This window comes from Jaculus jaculus, chromosome 14, assembly GCF_020740685.1.
Source record: "Jaculus jaculus isolate mJacJac1 chromosome 14, mJacJac1.mat.Y.cur, whole genome shotgun sequence".
NCBI classification, from domain to species: Eukaryota; Metazoa; Chordata; class Mammalia; order Rodentia; family Dipodidae; genus Jaculus; species Jaculus jaculus.
The window spans coordinates 67197064-67212932 of NC_059115.1; the positions used below are offsets into that span (position 1 = coordinate 67197064).

The 15869-nt window shown below is 49.4% G+C and overlaps 1 protein-coding gene and 1 long non-coding RNA gene across 3 annotated transcripts in view; one reads left to right on the forward strand and one right to left on the reverse strand.

Moving 5' to 3' along the window:
• Positions 1–8479, reverse strand: part of Slc6a11 (solute carrier family 6 member 11) — a 142001-nt gene extending 133522 nt beyond the window's left edge. For both annotated transcript variants that reach the window (XM_045133448.1, XM_004651601.2), the window contains exons 1-4: positions 8245–8479; positions 5077–5211; positions 4822–4962; positions 163–253 (exon numbers count right to left, since the gene is read on the reverse strand). In XM_045133448.1, the coding sequence (XP_044989383.1) occupies positions 163–253; positions 4822–4962; positions 5077–5211; positions 8245–8479 (602 nt within the window). The remainder of the gene's footprint in view (positions 1–162; positions 254–4821; positions 4963–5076; positions 5212–8244) is intronic.
• Positions 8480–12709: 4230 nt separating this feature from the next.
• Positions 12710–15420, forward strand: LOC123454571. Its single transcript, XR_006633408.1, has 3 exons — positions 12710–12815; positions 14916–15089; positions 15328–15420. It is a non-coding gene; the product is annotated as an uncharacterized LOC123454571 (long non-coding RNA).
• The last annotated feature ends 449 nt before the right edge of the window (positions 15421–15869 follow it).

The window sequence follows — 15869 nt, forward strand, 5'->3', positions numbered from 1 at the left end:
TCTGCAACACCCCAGGAGGCCCCCACACCTCCTCCTCAGGCAGCCAGATGCCCACAGGAGTCAGCAAGTGCCAGACTGGAGGGAGGAGGGTCGGGTTTTGCCCGGGGCCCCAGGGGCAAGGCCAGCGGGGCAGGTGAGGGAGAGCCAGGCCCGTCCACTTACTCCCAGAACTCCATGACCGGGGTGGTGGCGTTCTGCAGGGGCACGTGACTGTAGTTGCTCATATTCAACTTCTGAAACTCCACACAGTTTTCTGCGGGGGGGGGGGAGGGCGGGGGGAGAAAAAAAAAGACACGAGGAGGTTAATCTTCACAGGCCAGACCTGGACAGCACGCCCAGGGGATGGCGCAACCTGGCGGGGGAGCGGCCACCACACTGGGGAGAATCGATGCTTCACAAACTGTTCCCCTGGCCTGCTAAGAACAGCACATATGGGGGCGGGGGGCTCACAGTCCTGTTCCTAGCCACATCCCATCACCTGCTGCCTCTACCGCACCGCACCGCACCTTTTCTTTCTCCCCTTAATCTGCCCAGTCTTGTTCGAGGCATTTTTCTCTAGTGCCCAGACGTCCTGGACGGAGCAGAAAGGGCCATTCATGCTGTCTCTGGGGCCGTGAACACTACTGAGACTTTCCCGTTACATAAAAAGGAGTGAGTATTGCAGCAGTCTTATAAAGATGTGAGGCCTGGATAAAGCGTCATAAACCCACACACACAAGAAAGAAGCCTTTCTTTCCTCATTCCCTCACTCTAGCCAATTAGACAGGATTCACTAAACATCTCCTCTCAGAAATTTGATCACCAATGGAACCTTAAGTAAAAACATCCTAGTACTGATCCATTGGGCCCAGAGAAACTTAGGAGCCGCCTCCTCCAGGAAGCCTACCCTGACTTTTCTCCCTTGAGTCCTAAGCAACTGAAAGTTCCAAGATCCTCCAGGGAGCCACCCCTTCTTACTCTCTTTATTGCAAAGAGGAAGAATCTAAGGGTCAGGAATAATCAAGAGCCTCCCCCCCCCCCCACCACCACAACACATGTCCCTCTTCTCCTCTATAAAGCTAGCAATCTGTTACATACAGAACGGAGAATAGACTCCAGCCAGGGCTCCGTTTCCTGGCTGTGGTTGGTACGGGACCTGTCAGCTGTCATGGGCCCAGGTGCTGTTGTTAGAGCTCCCTACATCACTAGTCTGTAAGCTCCATGGGGTGCAGCCTCCTGTACCAGCTCTATCAGGAGCTCAGGCAACCATCCAACCCAGGACCCAGGGAAGCTTCACTCTGGCCCTGCCTTCTTCTCACGCATGGACGAACCCCAGCTTCAGCTGCCACGGAGGCGGAACCACCTCCCTTACGTGATGTCTCACATGCTCACAAATTGTTAGAGAGTTTCACTTCACGGCCTTTAGAGAAAGGCAATCACAAACCAATGGAAGGAAGGCTTGCACTCCACTAGAGAAATGCCCCAGTCTCCTGCATTTCTGTACCTCTTGGCCAGTGCTGGCTATATTCTGAAAGGAGATGGTCTGGGGGCCCCCAGTGAGTTGTAAGTGGAATCTAGAAACCTGAAATTGCACACTAAATGTCTGGTTTTGTTTTTTGAGGTAGGGTCCCAGTTTGGCCCAGGCTGACCTGTAATTCACTATGTACTCTCAGGGTGGCCTCGAACTCACAGCAATCCTCTTACCTCTGCCTCCCAAGTGCTGGAATTAAAGGCATGCGCTACCATGCCTGGCCTGTCTTATTTTTAAAAATCATTTATTTATTTATTTGTGAGAGAATGGGCACACCAGGGCCTCTAGCCACTGCAAATGAACTCCAGATGCATGCACCACCTTGTGCACCTGGCTTACGTGGGTACCAGGGAATCAAACCTGTGTTCTTAGGCTTCACAGGCAAGCACCTTAACCACTAAGCCATCTCTCCAGCCCAAGCTCCCCCATTTTAATGAGAGGAGAGGAATCCTTAGGTTTTATTGGACTCTCTAAAATAATGTTGCTCATTTTTTCTCATAGAGTGAAAATATTTCAGCTGGGATTGGTGGCTCATGCCTATAATCTCAGCACTTGGAAGGCTGAAGCAGGAAGATTACTATGAGTTTGAGGGCAGCCTGGGCTACAGAGTGAGGCTCTATATCAAAATAAAAAATAAAACAGGGCTGGAGAGATGGCTTAGCGGTTAAGCGCTTGCCTATGAAGCCTAAGGACCCCGGTTCGAGGCTCGGTTCCCCAGGTCCCACGTTAGCCAGATGCACAAGGGGGCGCACGCGTCTGGAGTTCGTTTGCAGAGGCTGGAGGCCCTGGCGCGCCCATTCTCTCTCTCTCCCTCTGTCTGTCTTTCTCTCTCTGTCTGTCGCTCTCAAATAAATAAATTTAAAAAAATAAAAATAAAAAATAAAACAAAAAAAACACATGCAAATTTTCCCAGATACTCAAAGTTAATCTATTTTCATTAAAATGATATTTATATGTGCAAATAGGCAATAAAACTTTTGTGACTACTATTCACACAACTAGTAAAGCAAAAAAAAAAAAAAAAAGTCAAATTTATAAGTGAAAGCCAGGAGTGTGACACACATCTATAATCCCAGTACTTGAGAGGAAGAGGAAGGATCAGGAGTTCATGGGCCAGCCTGGATACATGAGACCCTAGCTCAAAAAATAAACAATATTTTAAAGTTAAATACCAACTAACATAGGGAACTAGCATAAGTGAAAACTATAACATGGGCTGGAGAAATGGCTTACTGGTTAAGTGCTTGCCTGTGAAGCCTAAGGACCCCGGTTCGAGGCTCTATTCCCCAGGACCCATGTAAGCCAGATACACAAGGTGGTGCATGCATCTGATGTTCATTTGCAGTGGCTGGAAGCCCTGGAGCACCCATTCTCTCTATCTGCCTCTTTCTCTCTCTGTTGCTCTCAAATAAATAAATAAAAATAAACAAAATTTTTTTAAAAAAAACTATAACATAATCTTGATGTATAGACTAATGCTGTTGGCTGAAAATAGATTTTGTTTTTCTCCAAAAGAAAAGTGGCCCTGAATGGTAAGGGGCAGAGTGTGTCACGCATTTCTCCATGCGTGTAGGTGGCTCAATTCTATGGTTTCCCCGGCTCACCCTTCTCATCCGCAGCCACCGTGAGTGCTAACACACAGTATCCTGTCGCTTAGTGCTGGGGATGGAGCCCAGGGCCCTGTACATACTAGGGAATTGCTCTGCTACTGAGTCTACAACCCTGAAGCACGGAAACACCATTTAAGCGCTAACCCTCTGCTTTATTTCCCTTGACCACTGTCACGGCAAATGCCACGGGTTCACCTCAAATAAGAAGCACACAGTTGGGCAGCAGAATCTCCTGCCCATCCCCAGGGGCAGAGATCCAGAACATGCACATGTTTTGGGGGTATCTTGAAAATGCACCCACAGTTATCATGAGGATGCACAGGCCTACAAGAATGCACCCTGGAATTGATAAACATCTCCACAAGGTCCCTTGCCAAAGTGAGGTAAACAACCCCCATTTCAGAACAGAGACTGCAAGACTCTCACAGGGTTAAAAAAAAAAAAAAATGACTGGCAGGGGAGCAGGGCAAAGTCACATAGAGCTAGAAGCTAGATTGCATCACTTCCCAGGTCTAATGTCTGCTGTCTTTCTACTGGTGACCAATGGGATATTTACGCTCACTGCATCTCAACCCTCAGGGTGATGGGCCACTTCCAGACATAATCTAACCACAGATTATAATGTGCATAGAGAATAGGTTAGAGTGTAAGCACCAATTCCAGTCAAAAAGCAGCACTGCTGGGCTGGACAGATGGCTTAGCGGTTAAGGCACTTGCCTGCAAAGCTTAAGGACCCAGGTTCAATTCCCCAGGGCCCATTTAAGCCAGATGCACAAGGTGGCACATGTGTCTGGAGTTCATTTGCAGTGGCTAGAGGCCCTGGTGCGCCCGTTCTCTCTCTCTCTCAAATAAATAAAATAAAATTTCTATATATATTAAAGCAGCATTGCTAAGAAGGGCTCTAAAGACAAGGCTAGACTCAAAAGGAAAGGGTTCTGCAATAGATTCGTGATGTCTGCTGTAAGCACAGCCATCTCAGAAAGTGGTTGGGCAGGTGTTCTCCCTCCCTGGATTGCAAAACTCAGTCCTAACAGGATGACAAGTGAAAAGCAAATACTGTATTAAAATCAAAAGCAACCCACAAGGCATCCCTTTTGGGGGCATGGTATGTGCTAATTCAAATGTCTACTTTAGACAGGTAAAACAAACACAGCAACCCGGGTGTGACAATGGCAATTTAAGGGCAGATGTGTCATCCAAAGGCGACAGCTGTGTCTTAGCCCTGGCCATGGCTGCCAAGCACAGATATGGCCAGAGCCTTAATTGTTCACGAGAAGCTGGTAATCTGGACTCACGTGAAGTCTTCTGGTAACCAAATGGAGTTTTCAACTTGCTGTTCACTGATGACAAGCCCCGTCATCCTAAAGACCCTTCCATCTCCATCTGTGGCCCTTAATCTAGCCTAACCCCTTCATTTTGCAGGGGGAACCACCACTTAGGAGGCATGGTTGGAATAGGAGCTCTGGTCCCCTGAATCTATGTCTAGCACTTCTTCATGCCCCCACTGAGCACCCCATCCAGTCTCCTCTTCTCTTTAGCTCGAGGAATACATGGAGGTCAGGTGAAGCCGCATTTCCACCATTCCACTGGCTCTCCCAGGAAACTCAACTCCTTCAGACAAGTGTCCAGAGGCCAAGGAATCATTCCCATCCCCCAAGCCCCTCCGTGCACATGGACACAGACCCTCCATGGAGACCATACCTGTGTTCCATTCGTGCCCACAGGTGGCCCAGGGGAGCTCGGTGGTGAAACAGTTGCTCAGGTAGAAAATGGCCCAGGCCAGGATGATGATGTAGTACACATTTAGATGTGCCTCGATCACCTGCGTCGCATAGCCGATGCCTGTGAGGACCAAGGAAAGGGAGCCACTGGAGTCTCTGCCTTCTCAGTGCAGCCTTCCGCAGCTCGCAGCTGCTGGTCATCACGGAGGCAAAATTTCATTTACTCGACACGTACCTTCGAACAGAGGGCAGATTTTCCTCCAACATGTAATGCCACCTTCGCTTGTGAACTGCCCCAAAGCTGTTTCCAGGAAAAAAACAGGAATCCCACAGCAAATAAAAAACACCACGTATGGGATCAGAAATGCTCCTGCAAGAGTACAAAGCAATGACATGAACACCACCCCTGCCACTTCTGAGCCAGCACCAGTCACCTCTAACAACGCTGACCACAGGGGGACAGAGAGTTCTCTGAACTGGAGTTCAAGCTCCACTAGGAGATGCCGAACCAGAAAACATGCCAGTTTTTTGTTTTGTTTTGTTTTGTTGCCACCTAGTACCACAATCAAGTCTACCTCATACCTCTGAGACTCAACTTCTTCATCTATAAAATGGGCCTTTGACCCTTAATGTCTCCACTGATCACTTCCCAGGATGCCCGTGCAGCTAAAATGCTAGGGTTTTTATTGTATTTTTAAAATAAGGTCATTGTATTCGACTCTTTAACTTAGGCAGTCTTTCCTGCAGCATGTTACACTCATTTCCATCCTCTATGTTGCACATTCTTTTAATTATAAAGTAACTTCAATGGGACAGGTGCGAGGAACCCCTTCCTCTTATTTGCTTGGAGTGTGACCTGCAAAAAGTAAAATCGCAAAAAGAAAAAATATATATATATATGTTCTCAGGGGATCAGACAGTGAACAACATCAGGCTTCGAGTTAAACACCTCTCAAGAAGGCCCAGGCATGGAGCTGAGACTCTATGAAGTCTGCAGCAAAAACCTATCCAGCAGGGCCAGCTTAGGGTCAGTCTAAAGGAAGACCACCTTAAGTTTCAGTACTCCTGTCTTGAAACACAATATCCATCGCCTGAGTCTTGCTGGAAGACAAATCAAATAACTGAGGCGAACATGAGCTATTATGGGCAGAAGGGGATTTTTCTTCCAAATCCCTCATTTTCTTTCTCCTGTCTAATAACAAACCATGAAAACACAGTCTCCCCCACCATCTGATCTCACAAATGAAAGCTTCAGCTGAAATTGCTTTTTTTTTTTTGCTAAATGAAGCCTCTGCAACAGCAAAGATTAATAGCAACAATTTTGATCAATCCCGATAGCAGGGCCCTATCTGCCAGGTTTTGAAAGGGTCTTAGCTCTTTCTAAGCAAGGGACTAATTCAAAATTTCACACTGGGAAAGAAAAACTTTAAACTGTTGTTGGAGATCTATGAGTAAAGCCATATAGCTATCTTATTTGGAAAGGGAAGAGTGGGGCAAACAGTCCAGCTATATTTGAATGGAAACCGTGTGTGAAAGGGAGTAAGAGCTTACAGCATCTAAATCTGGTGGATTAAACAGCTGAACTAGCCTCCTAGGGCCTTGCAATCTTCCTGCGGGCCCTCTGGAACCTCAAAGATGACGCTGTGTGAAACTTCTGGCCCGCGCACTCACAAAGCTAGTACTGTAAGCCTTAAAATAGTGAATTCCACCAAGCTAGGGTATCTGTGCATGGATGGAGACTCTTGACAAATTAGAGAAGGGGGAAAAATGCCAACAATGACTCATTTTTAAACTTCATTTACTACAACTTAAAAAAAAATCAGCTTTGTAGAATGCATTTTTGTTTTGACATCACAGTTTGCTAGATGAATAAAGATGTCAAGATTTTTGGGGGGAGGGGACTACTGGTGTGATCCTGAAGGTTTCCACAGGTTTCCAAGTGCACGTCACAGCTTCTAAAAGCTGAACCTGAAGGGACAAGACAGGGCTCAGCTGAGGGCACACTTTGGTTTCCAAGGCCACTCCTTCTGTCCCACCCTTGCCAAGCCACCGACACGGTGGCCACTTCATTACCAGCGCAGAGCAGGCTTGGAGCAGCCTGCGCCTTCAGGATGAATGTCTCCAAAGAAAGGACCCAGGCCAAACAGGGCCCTTCCCCGGGGGGGGCCCCCACAGCTGCTTGCCCAGGAAGTCCTGCACCGTCCCCACCAGCCAACTTCTCAGCCACCTTTTTGGGGTTTGAAGGCTTGCTGGAGGAACAGAGGCACCACAAAGAGTGTGTGGGGGGGGGGCACACAGACACAGGCTTCTTGGAGTCACTGTGCCATTGAGGGTTTCACAAGATCCACTGCCAGGGTCCTCAGGGGATGTTCTGGAGCTATGATTGGGGAGGAAGGGTCTGGAACCCCTTCTCTGAGCTGGGAGAGCTGAAGATCTATATAGCCACACTGCCTGGCAAACTGACTTTGAGAGGTTATCTCTGGGGGGGCGGGGGGGGGGGACTCTCTCATCCCCTTGCCGGATCTCGTGAAGTATCTCCCACACACCACGTCCCTTGTGCAAACTCTGAGCCCAGTAAAAGAAACTATTGTGCGCCAGTCTTTCTTCCAGAGGCCTGGAGTAGTAAGTGTGGAAAATGGCCTGAGAAGAGAATTTAAAAGACCAAGCAGGAAAACAGGTAGCGAAGCCTCACCAAAAAAGTTCTGTCTTGGACCAATCCACTGCTGGTTAAAACAAGACCTTGGGAATCAGAGCTGCAATGTTAGTACTGGTAAAGTTAGGGGCTTCTCTGACCCTCAGGTCTGCCTCCTGATGATGGGTAAAGCAAGTGCCTACCCAGGCGACTGTGGAGTGGCGATGCAACGAGGCGACCACAGCTGAGCTACCACACACCAGGCATTTCAGTAAATGCTCCAAAAAAGACGAAAAACCAAACAAACAAAAAAACACCATTCTGATAAGGGCCAGTTCCTTTCCAGCGAAAACAAGCTAAGCGACGTCTGCCCTAGAGCATCAGTGTCCAGTCCCAGGAACAAGGTTCTCCTGGGGCTGGCTCTGTCCCTCTGGTCTCACGTTGGGGACAGCCGCCGCAGCTTCTGGCGGGAAGTCTCACGCATTGACAGTTGGCACGCTCAGGTGCGAAGCTGGGGGTGGGGGGGGGCATGCGCGCATGCTCGGTGGAACAGGTGGGCCATATCCAGCTGAGAGCTCACACACTAAGGTGGCCCGTGGGGTCGAGCTTCTCCACGAGGGTCCCTCTCCACGCAGACGCTCCCAGCTCGCTCCCCCACCCGCCGCGACTGGAGACTGCCTCGCCGCCCCCCCTCCCCACGACTTCCCTTCCCCTCCCATCCCACCCTTGCCCCTCCCCTCCGCCCCTCCCCAGGCGACAGGGTCAGCTCACCTCCTCCATTCTTGTAGCACAGGTAGGGAAAGCGCCACACGTTGCCCAGCCCGATGATCTCCCCGGCCACGCTCAGCACGAACTCCACCTTGTTATTCCACTGGTCGCGCTCGCGGACCGCCTTGTCGCGCTTCGGGTCGCGCGCGATCGCCGCGCCCCCGCCGAGCGCCTCGGATTCCCGCGCCTCCTCGGCAGCTTTCCCATTGCCCAGGGGCAGCGCCTTCTCCGCAGTCATGGCCGCGCCGGCTGCCTCGTGCGCCCGCCCGCCCGGCTCTGCGCCGCCGCCCGGGGCAGCCAGGCTTTTTCAGGAGGCGCGAGCGGGCGGAAGGGGGGAGTCAAGGGGGTGGAGCTGAAGGATCGGGTCGGGCCCAACGCCACCGCTGGGACGGAGACGAGGGGGACGCGGCCGGCCGGGCCCGCCTGGGCCTGGGCCTGGGCCTGGGCCTGGGGGGGGGTGGGGGTGGGGCTGGGGGCGGGGGGCGACCCTGCCTGGCTGCCCAGTACCTTGCGCGCGCGCCGAGCACTTCCTTGCACGCGCCGCCCGAGCGGCACCTCGCGCGCTCCGAGCACCTGGCGCGCGCCCAAGCTGCACCTGGCGCGCCCGCGCGCGCCCGGCCGCACACCTTCCTCCCCGCAGCGCCGCGACTTCCACCCAAACTGGACATCTTTGAGGACGAGCTTGTGGAGGACGCCCCGTTCAGGTGCTGGGGGGCTCCACACACCAGGCCTGGAGTTCCCATCCCTCGCTGTGACCTACAAACGCTCCGGCCTCAGTTTCCCCGTCTCCAAAAGAGGTAGTCATGCATCTGTAACTTCCAGCACACCCCCTGTGGGTCTTGGTTAAACCCGCTGTTCCTGATGTGTTGGTGAGGGTGGGCTGAAGGGTGCCGGTTCCTCAGCGATCTCCCTAGGTAGGTTAATCCGGGCTTCTTCCTCAGGAAGCCCTTACCTATGTACGTCCTATTCATCATGGTGTCCCCTTCTCTACACAGGTGTATCACTAGGCCCTCCTATCTGCAGACACGCGAGTCTAAGTTGAATCTCATACATCTATAACAATAGCACACACTAGTCAAGTTGTGTAACTTTGGCCCATCACCTGGTACCTCTGTGCCTGTTTCTTGTTCTGCAAAAGCTGGTTCTGATAGTGCTCTGTGTGTGTGTGTGTGTGTAAGGTTAATAATAAAATACTCAGTATGCTGGAAGTGCCCAGTAATCATTGGCCATTATTATCATGCAATGCATGGACCGCGCATTTGCACATCTTGCTTAATAGTCCTCACCACTCATTTGCTAGCATCAAATACAATACCCTGTCCGTTACAATAGCCAGAGAACTTAGCACACTATGTGGCACATAGTATGTATGTGCCATACATCAGAAAATATTTGCAGGGAGACAGCTGGGAATATAGCTCAGTGGTATACCCTAGCACATGCTAGGTCCTGTGTCCCTACTCCAGTACCAAGCACAGAGAAATGGGGGCAGGGAGAAACTAAATATAGTTTGGACTATATACTGAAGGCTTGGTCCTTGACCTATGGTACTGTTGGGAGGTGAGGGACCTTTAAGAGGTGGAACCCACAGGAAGGTCTTTTGGTTACTGGGGTTGTGTCTTTTTTTTTAATTTTTTTTTCATATTTATTTGTTTGAGAGTGACAGACACAGAGAGAAAGACAGACAGAGGGAGAGAGAGAGAATGGGCGCGCCAGGGCTTCCAGCCTCTGCAAACGAACTCCAGATGCGTGCGCCCCCTTGTGCATCTGGCTAACGTGGCACCTGGGGAACCGAGCCTCGAACCGGGGTCCTTAGGCTTCACAGGCAAGCGCTTAACTGCTAAGCCATCTCTCCAGCCCTGGGGTTGTGTCTTTTAAGGGGCCCGTAATGCACTTCTTTTCCTCTCGCCTCCCGTCTGAGGTGAATTCATCTCTTCCACCATTCATTCTCTACCACCATGATGCGCTGCCTCAGCACAGGCTCGAAGCCACAGGAAGCCGGCTGAAGGGAGAAAGGAAAGGGCGACTGTTGGATGTTGGACATCGTCAGATCAGCTGCTCCCTCCACCTGTGCCATCCCTGGACTTTCCTCAGGTTCCTCTGAGCTCTCTGGGGAGGACATTGACTTGCAGCCTCCAGCCTCCAGACCTAACCCTGGTTCCCAACCACTTCCCTTCCTGCCCCTCCTAGTATTTCTTGAAAGTCAGGGAGTGTCACAGTCCCTCTGACAAGATCCCTACCCTGTCCATGCAGTCGTCACATGGACCCTCTGTCCCCATCCTGCCTGACATCTAGGTGACTTCCAGCACCTCGCACCCTCCACTCGCCCCACAGTTCCCACTTGCTTGCTTTTCTAGCTTCTGCCTGCCGCAGGCCTTCCCCTCTCTCCCACCCAGACTAGTTGCTTCCTGTCTCTTTAGATTTGGCTTTTCTTAGGCCTGAACTGCCCAGATAATTGTTGATGCCTGCCCCCCACCCCCCACCATCACCACCACCTCTGAGCCCTGCGCTCTCTTGGGGTGTGTGGGAAACCAAAGATTCTGCAGGTGTTCTGGGTAAGATGTGGCTTCACGTGTCTAGCGTCTGTCTGGTTAAGCTTCTTTGCCTCGGTCAGGTTCCATCTGTCCGACGGGTAGTTTGAAGGGTAAAAGCCTCAACGAGGGCTCCAAAGAGTAGCTACTCCTAGGAGGCAAAGGGAGGAGGGTGGCTATAGAGTCATTCCCCTCCTAACAGCCTTCATTGTCTTTGTTCTCCCTACAGGATAAAGCCAAATTGTGGACCTTAGCATTCAAATTCCCCAGTCTGTCCCACAATTTCCTTCTAAATTAATACTATTTTTCTCTCATGCTAAGACATTGGTATTTTCATTTTCTTTTGCCTAATCCCCAGGGCAGCATATTAAATGGACAATGAAGGAAGAAATTAATCTTCTATTCAATAGTCCTTGCACCCAGTGGCACACAGTTAAATAGGACATAATCTGTTTAGTGAACAACTACATTGAAAGTTTAGAGATTTAGAGCTGGGGAGATGCCTTAGCGGTAAAGGACCTTGCCTGCAAAGCCAAAGGACCCACGTTCGATTCCCCAGGACCCACGTAAGCCAGATGCACAGGTGGCACATGCATTTGGGGTTCATTTGCAGCAACTGGAGGCCCTGGTGTGTCCATTCTCTCTCTCTCTGTCTCTCTCTCTCTCTCAAATAAATAAATATTTTTTTAAAAAAGGTTTAGAGATTTAATTCTAGATCTTACTCTTGGCATATTAGCCTGCCTTCCCAGGACATGCACAAAGCACCTTCAAAACTAATTGCATTTTACTTTATATGTGAGGTCAGCATAATTTGTTCTAGGAACTGACTTCCTGTGAGCTGCTGAGATTCCATAAGCCATACTTGGGAAGAAATACAAAACCAGTTTAGGGGGGGTGGTGAGACTGACCATCATTTGGAATGGGACCCACACTGTATTCTGTATATCACCTGACCTCTCTGAGCTTTGGCATCCTGGTTTTACTGAAATGAGCATGAATATCTTGGTGTGCCAGGGTGGTCTTGAAGGTGAAATGAGACCACATGCATGGAAGAGCATTATGCAAATACTAAGGTCCCAGAGCCACCTCAAAGTTAGCCCGGCCAATTTCCTATTGTTTGAATTTAGTAAATTAGTATTTAAAAGTTCGTCTCTTTAGTCATGGCTCTCAAGAAGCCTTAATCCCTTTGCTTCATCCCTTTGGAGGAACCTTCATTTTTGCTCTCATTTGGGGCCTTTTCTATTTCATCATTTCTTTGTGCAGGTACAGGTGGCCTAAACAACATATACCAAGTATACATGAGGTGGGTGTGTTTGCAGTTGGATAGGAATGGAACACATGACTTATTTCCAGAGTTGCTGCCAGTGTACGATAGTGTGGTGGGTCAGCACTGGGTTGGGCCTACAGTTACACTATCAGGGTTCAAAGCCCAGCTCAACCACCTTGACGATTAGCTGCATGTGTTTATTTGTCAAGAGGCACTGGTGCTATCTACCTTTTCCTTATTATGAGGACTAAGTGGCTTTGTGTTTGTAAAGCCCTTGAATTTACACCTAATAGAAAAATATTTATTAAAAATATGCCATCTCTAAAGAACAGAAATGTGTGACTCCCTTATTCCTTTCTTGGAGGGAGTATCAAAGTCTTTCATTTCTGGAGACAGCTGTCACTCTCCCAAAGAGTCATTTCAACGTCAGCACTGTTCACTCATTCATTGACCAAATACTTTGGGCTTTTTACTTACTTTCCAGACATAGTCTTGATCACTGGGATGCAGACCAGATACAAATCCTACTCTAATAATACTCTGAAGCTGGCTTACCCAGCTCGTTAGATGACAGAGATTTATACATTTTCAGGGAGTTTTGGGGTCCACCATTGTCAGTACCTTCAACTCTGATGAGGCAGTTGTGTTTACGCCGTAGGACTCTGCGGGACACCAGCAGCCTGCTGTCTGGAGGATAGTGGAGGAGTCGGATGCTACCAAGCAACCACAGAAAAGAATGGAAAGTTGGAGATTTGGGGAGATGCTCCAGAGGAGAGGTCTGTAGTGCTATAAGAGCTTGTGGTTAAAACCAACTGATCTGACCTTGTCAGAGTGAGCAGGAAGGGCCCTTGAGCAAGGGAAAGATGCGCCAACACCTAGAGGGAAAGGAGCAATGGACTTAACTAGGAGATTAGGGGGTGTGCGAAGGATTATGGGGTAAGGCTGGCATGCACCCTATTGAACAAGACATGCCTAAAGGCAATGGATGTTGAGCAGTAGGTGGCAAGAAAGTGGGCTGGAGGGATGGCTTAGAGGTTAAGGTGCTTGACTGCAAAGCCAAAGGACCCAGGTTCAATTCCCTAGGACCCACATAAGTCAGTAGGCATCAAAGCTGGCTGGCATAGGAACTTACCAGTTTGAAGCCCAGGATGGAATTTTATTTTGCATGTGCATGGTATGTGTGGTGGTGGTGGTGGTGGTTGTGGGGTGTGTGTGGGGGGGGGGGGCTATGTTCTATGTGAACATGCTAATGCAGTGCCCCATGGGCTCACCTGCAGTGGCCAGAGGAAATATCAAGTGTCCCCCCCCCTCCATCACTTGCCTATCTGTATTTCCTTATGATAGATCTCTTACTGATTCCCAAACTCTGCTTTTCATGAGCCCCAGTGATTCTCCAGTCTCTGCTCCCCACAGGACCGGGGTTACAGACATATGTGTCCACACAGATGTTTATATGGGATCCAGAGACTCAAACTCTGGTAGTCTCAGCCCCCCATGCTTACACAGGAATGCACTTAACCACCAAGCCACCTCTCTAGTCCCCAGGATTGAAAAGTTTTTATTGTTATTAATTAGAAAGTGTGTTGTATGGACAAATCATGTGTTGGTCCCTTTCCTCTCCTCTCCACTTCAATTCCACTGAGGGCCCTTGGTGGGTTTTAAGTCTACTTTAGCATTGAGCTCTCAGCAACTTCTGGATTTCTGCATTGATATGTTCTGAGTGTCCTCAGTGTCTATGGCCGTCACCCTGGCTCAGGTTGTCAGGCTCACCTTGAGAGCAGCACTCACACTTAACTCACCATTTCCTCTGTGGTGTCCCCTGGACCCTGGATCATGTGCAAGAAGTGGCTAATCTCATGAGAGGAAGTCTGCTATCTTTTCTTGTCACGTGGATGGACTTTGAAGCTTCTTACTGGAGTCCACGACCATTGTCTCTGTAGGATTCTGAACTTGGCTCCCAGGACCAGCTATGAGTTGCCTCCCATAGAGCAGGCCTCTTATCCAATCAGAGCACCATTGGTTACCCACCTAAGCTGAGTGCCACTATTGCACAGGTGTGTGCATCTTGTCTGGCTGGCTGATCTCATATCTAGCAGGGTCCCCTGCTTGTTCACAACACTGGTGGTCACTTTCCCCTAGTAGCCCATGTAGACCACTTTCTAGCATTATGAGGGCTAGCCACCATTCTACCCAGAGGCAAGGAAAGATGAAACTGGCAGGAAAACGGATGGACTTGGAAAAATAATACAGAGTGAGCTCACATAGTCACAAATGTCTCCCTCCTATGTGGCTCCTGACCTGGAACAGCTTGGCCTGCAGACACGGGTAGCTCAAAGGACAGATGACAGGGTGGGCAGGAGTCTTACAGGAAGGAGGGTGGGGAGACATTCATACAAAACTAAAGCCAACATGAACTAGTACCATAGAAACCTTGCTCCTGGATAGCAAACTAAAAGATACACCCTCATTAGGAGTGAGAGGGAATCACTCGGGCAGTATGCTGGAGCTGGGAACAGGGGGAGAAAGACTAATTCTAAAACCATGGGCTCTGGCTTGTAATTCCCAGTACCAGAAATAGGTTACACCCCTCCCCCACCCCAGTGACCTGTCGGATGTGGAGACCTACGAGGTTCCCAAAACAAGACAGGCTTCTGTCAAAGCACTTGATTACTCACCAGAGCTAAAAGGTAAGAGTCCATTGCTGAAGACACCACAGGCTGTCAGGATTTAATTTTTAATTATGACAGTGTGAGCTTGCTGTTGTCTGCAAAATCCTGGCCTCATTATACTACCGCTATAATTATTTTTTTTTTCTACCAGGTTTACATTCACAACTCCAATTCCTCAACTGTCCCTGTATCCCTGCCGTTTTCCAGATAACCTTGCAGCAGAGGCATTCAGCTGTAGGCTTGCTTTGGCCACCAGGGTGAGGCAGAAGAGAGGAAGTTCCACTTCCAAAGTTTGGCTGCCTTTCATTTCCGTCATCCCCGTCAGGACCATGTTCCCCAGGAAATCGGGAAGAAGACAAGAGCAGACCTGCTTCAGCTGAGGTACCGTGGACAAACCCAAGCCAAAGCAGAGGCACGCTTTACCCCAGAGACCTACCAACACGCCCAGCTCAGACCCGCCCAGCCCTGACGGCCAGCCAGTCTCCTCACTCACACTTTACGCTAATCACTGTGCTAAGTATTGATTTTTTTGTTCACGCCCTCCTTGAACTCACTCCCATGCCTAGGAGATACAATTCATTCTCATAAGCCAGTTTCTTAGTCATTTGTCAACCCTCAGGACTCAGGTTTCCTTGCTTGACAATGGCACCTCCAGGATGAAGCAGTATTTTGCAAATTTTACACACCACATTTTGGAACTATCCCAGCCAGGTAACTGTGAGCATGGTTGGTTTTTTTTTTTTTTTTTTTTTTCTGCTATCTGTATTGGTTCAGGGCAAGGTTTTTGTTTTTATTTATTTGAGAGAAATACAATGGGCATACTAGGGCCTATAGCCACTTCAAACAAACTCCAGACACTTGTGTGCCACCATGTGCATCTGGCTTACATGGGTATTGGGGAATCAAACATGGATCCTTAGGCTTAGCAGGCAAGTGCCTTAACTGCTAAGCCATCTCTCCAGCCCTGATATATATGTGTATACATACATACATACATACATACATACATACATACATACATATATATATATATATATATATATGCGTGGTGTATGCACACCCACCGTCACAATGGCCATGAGGCCATGATGGAGTCTCTGACTGAATCCGGAGCTTTGCCATTCATGAGCCTCACTGATTCTCTGCTTTCTGCTCCCCCAC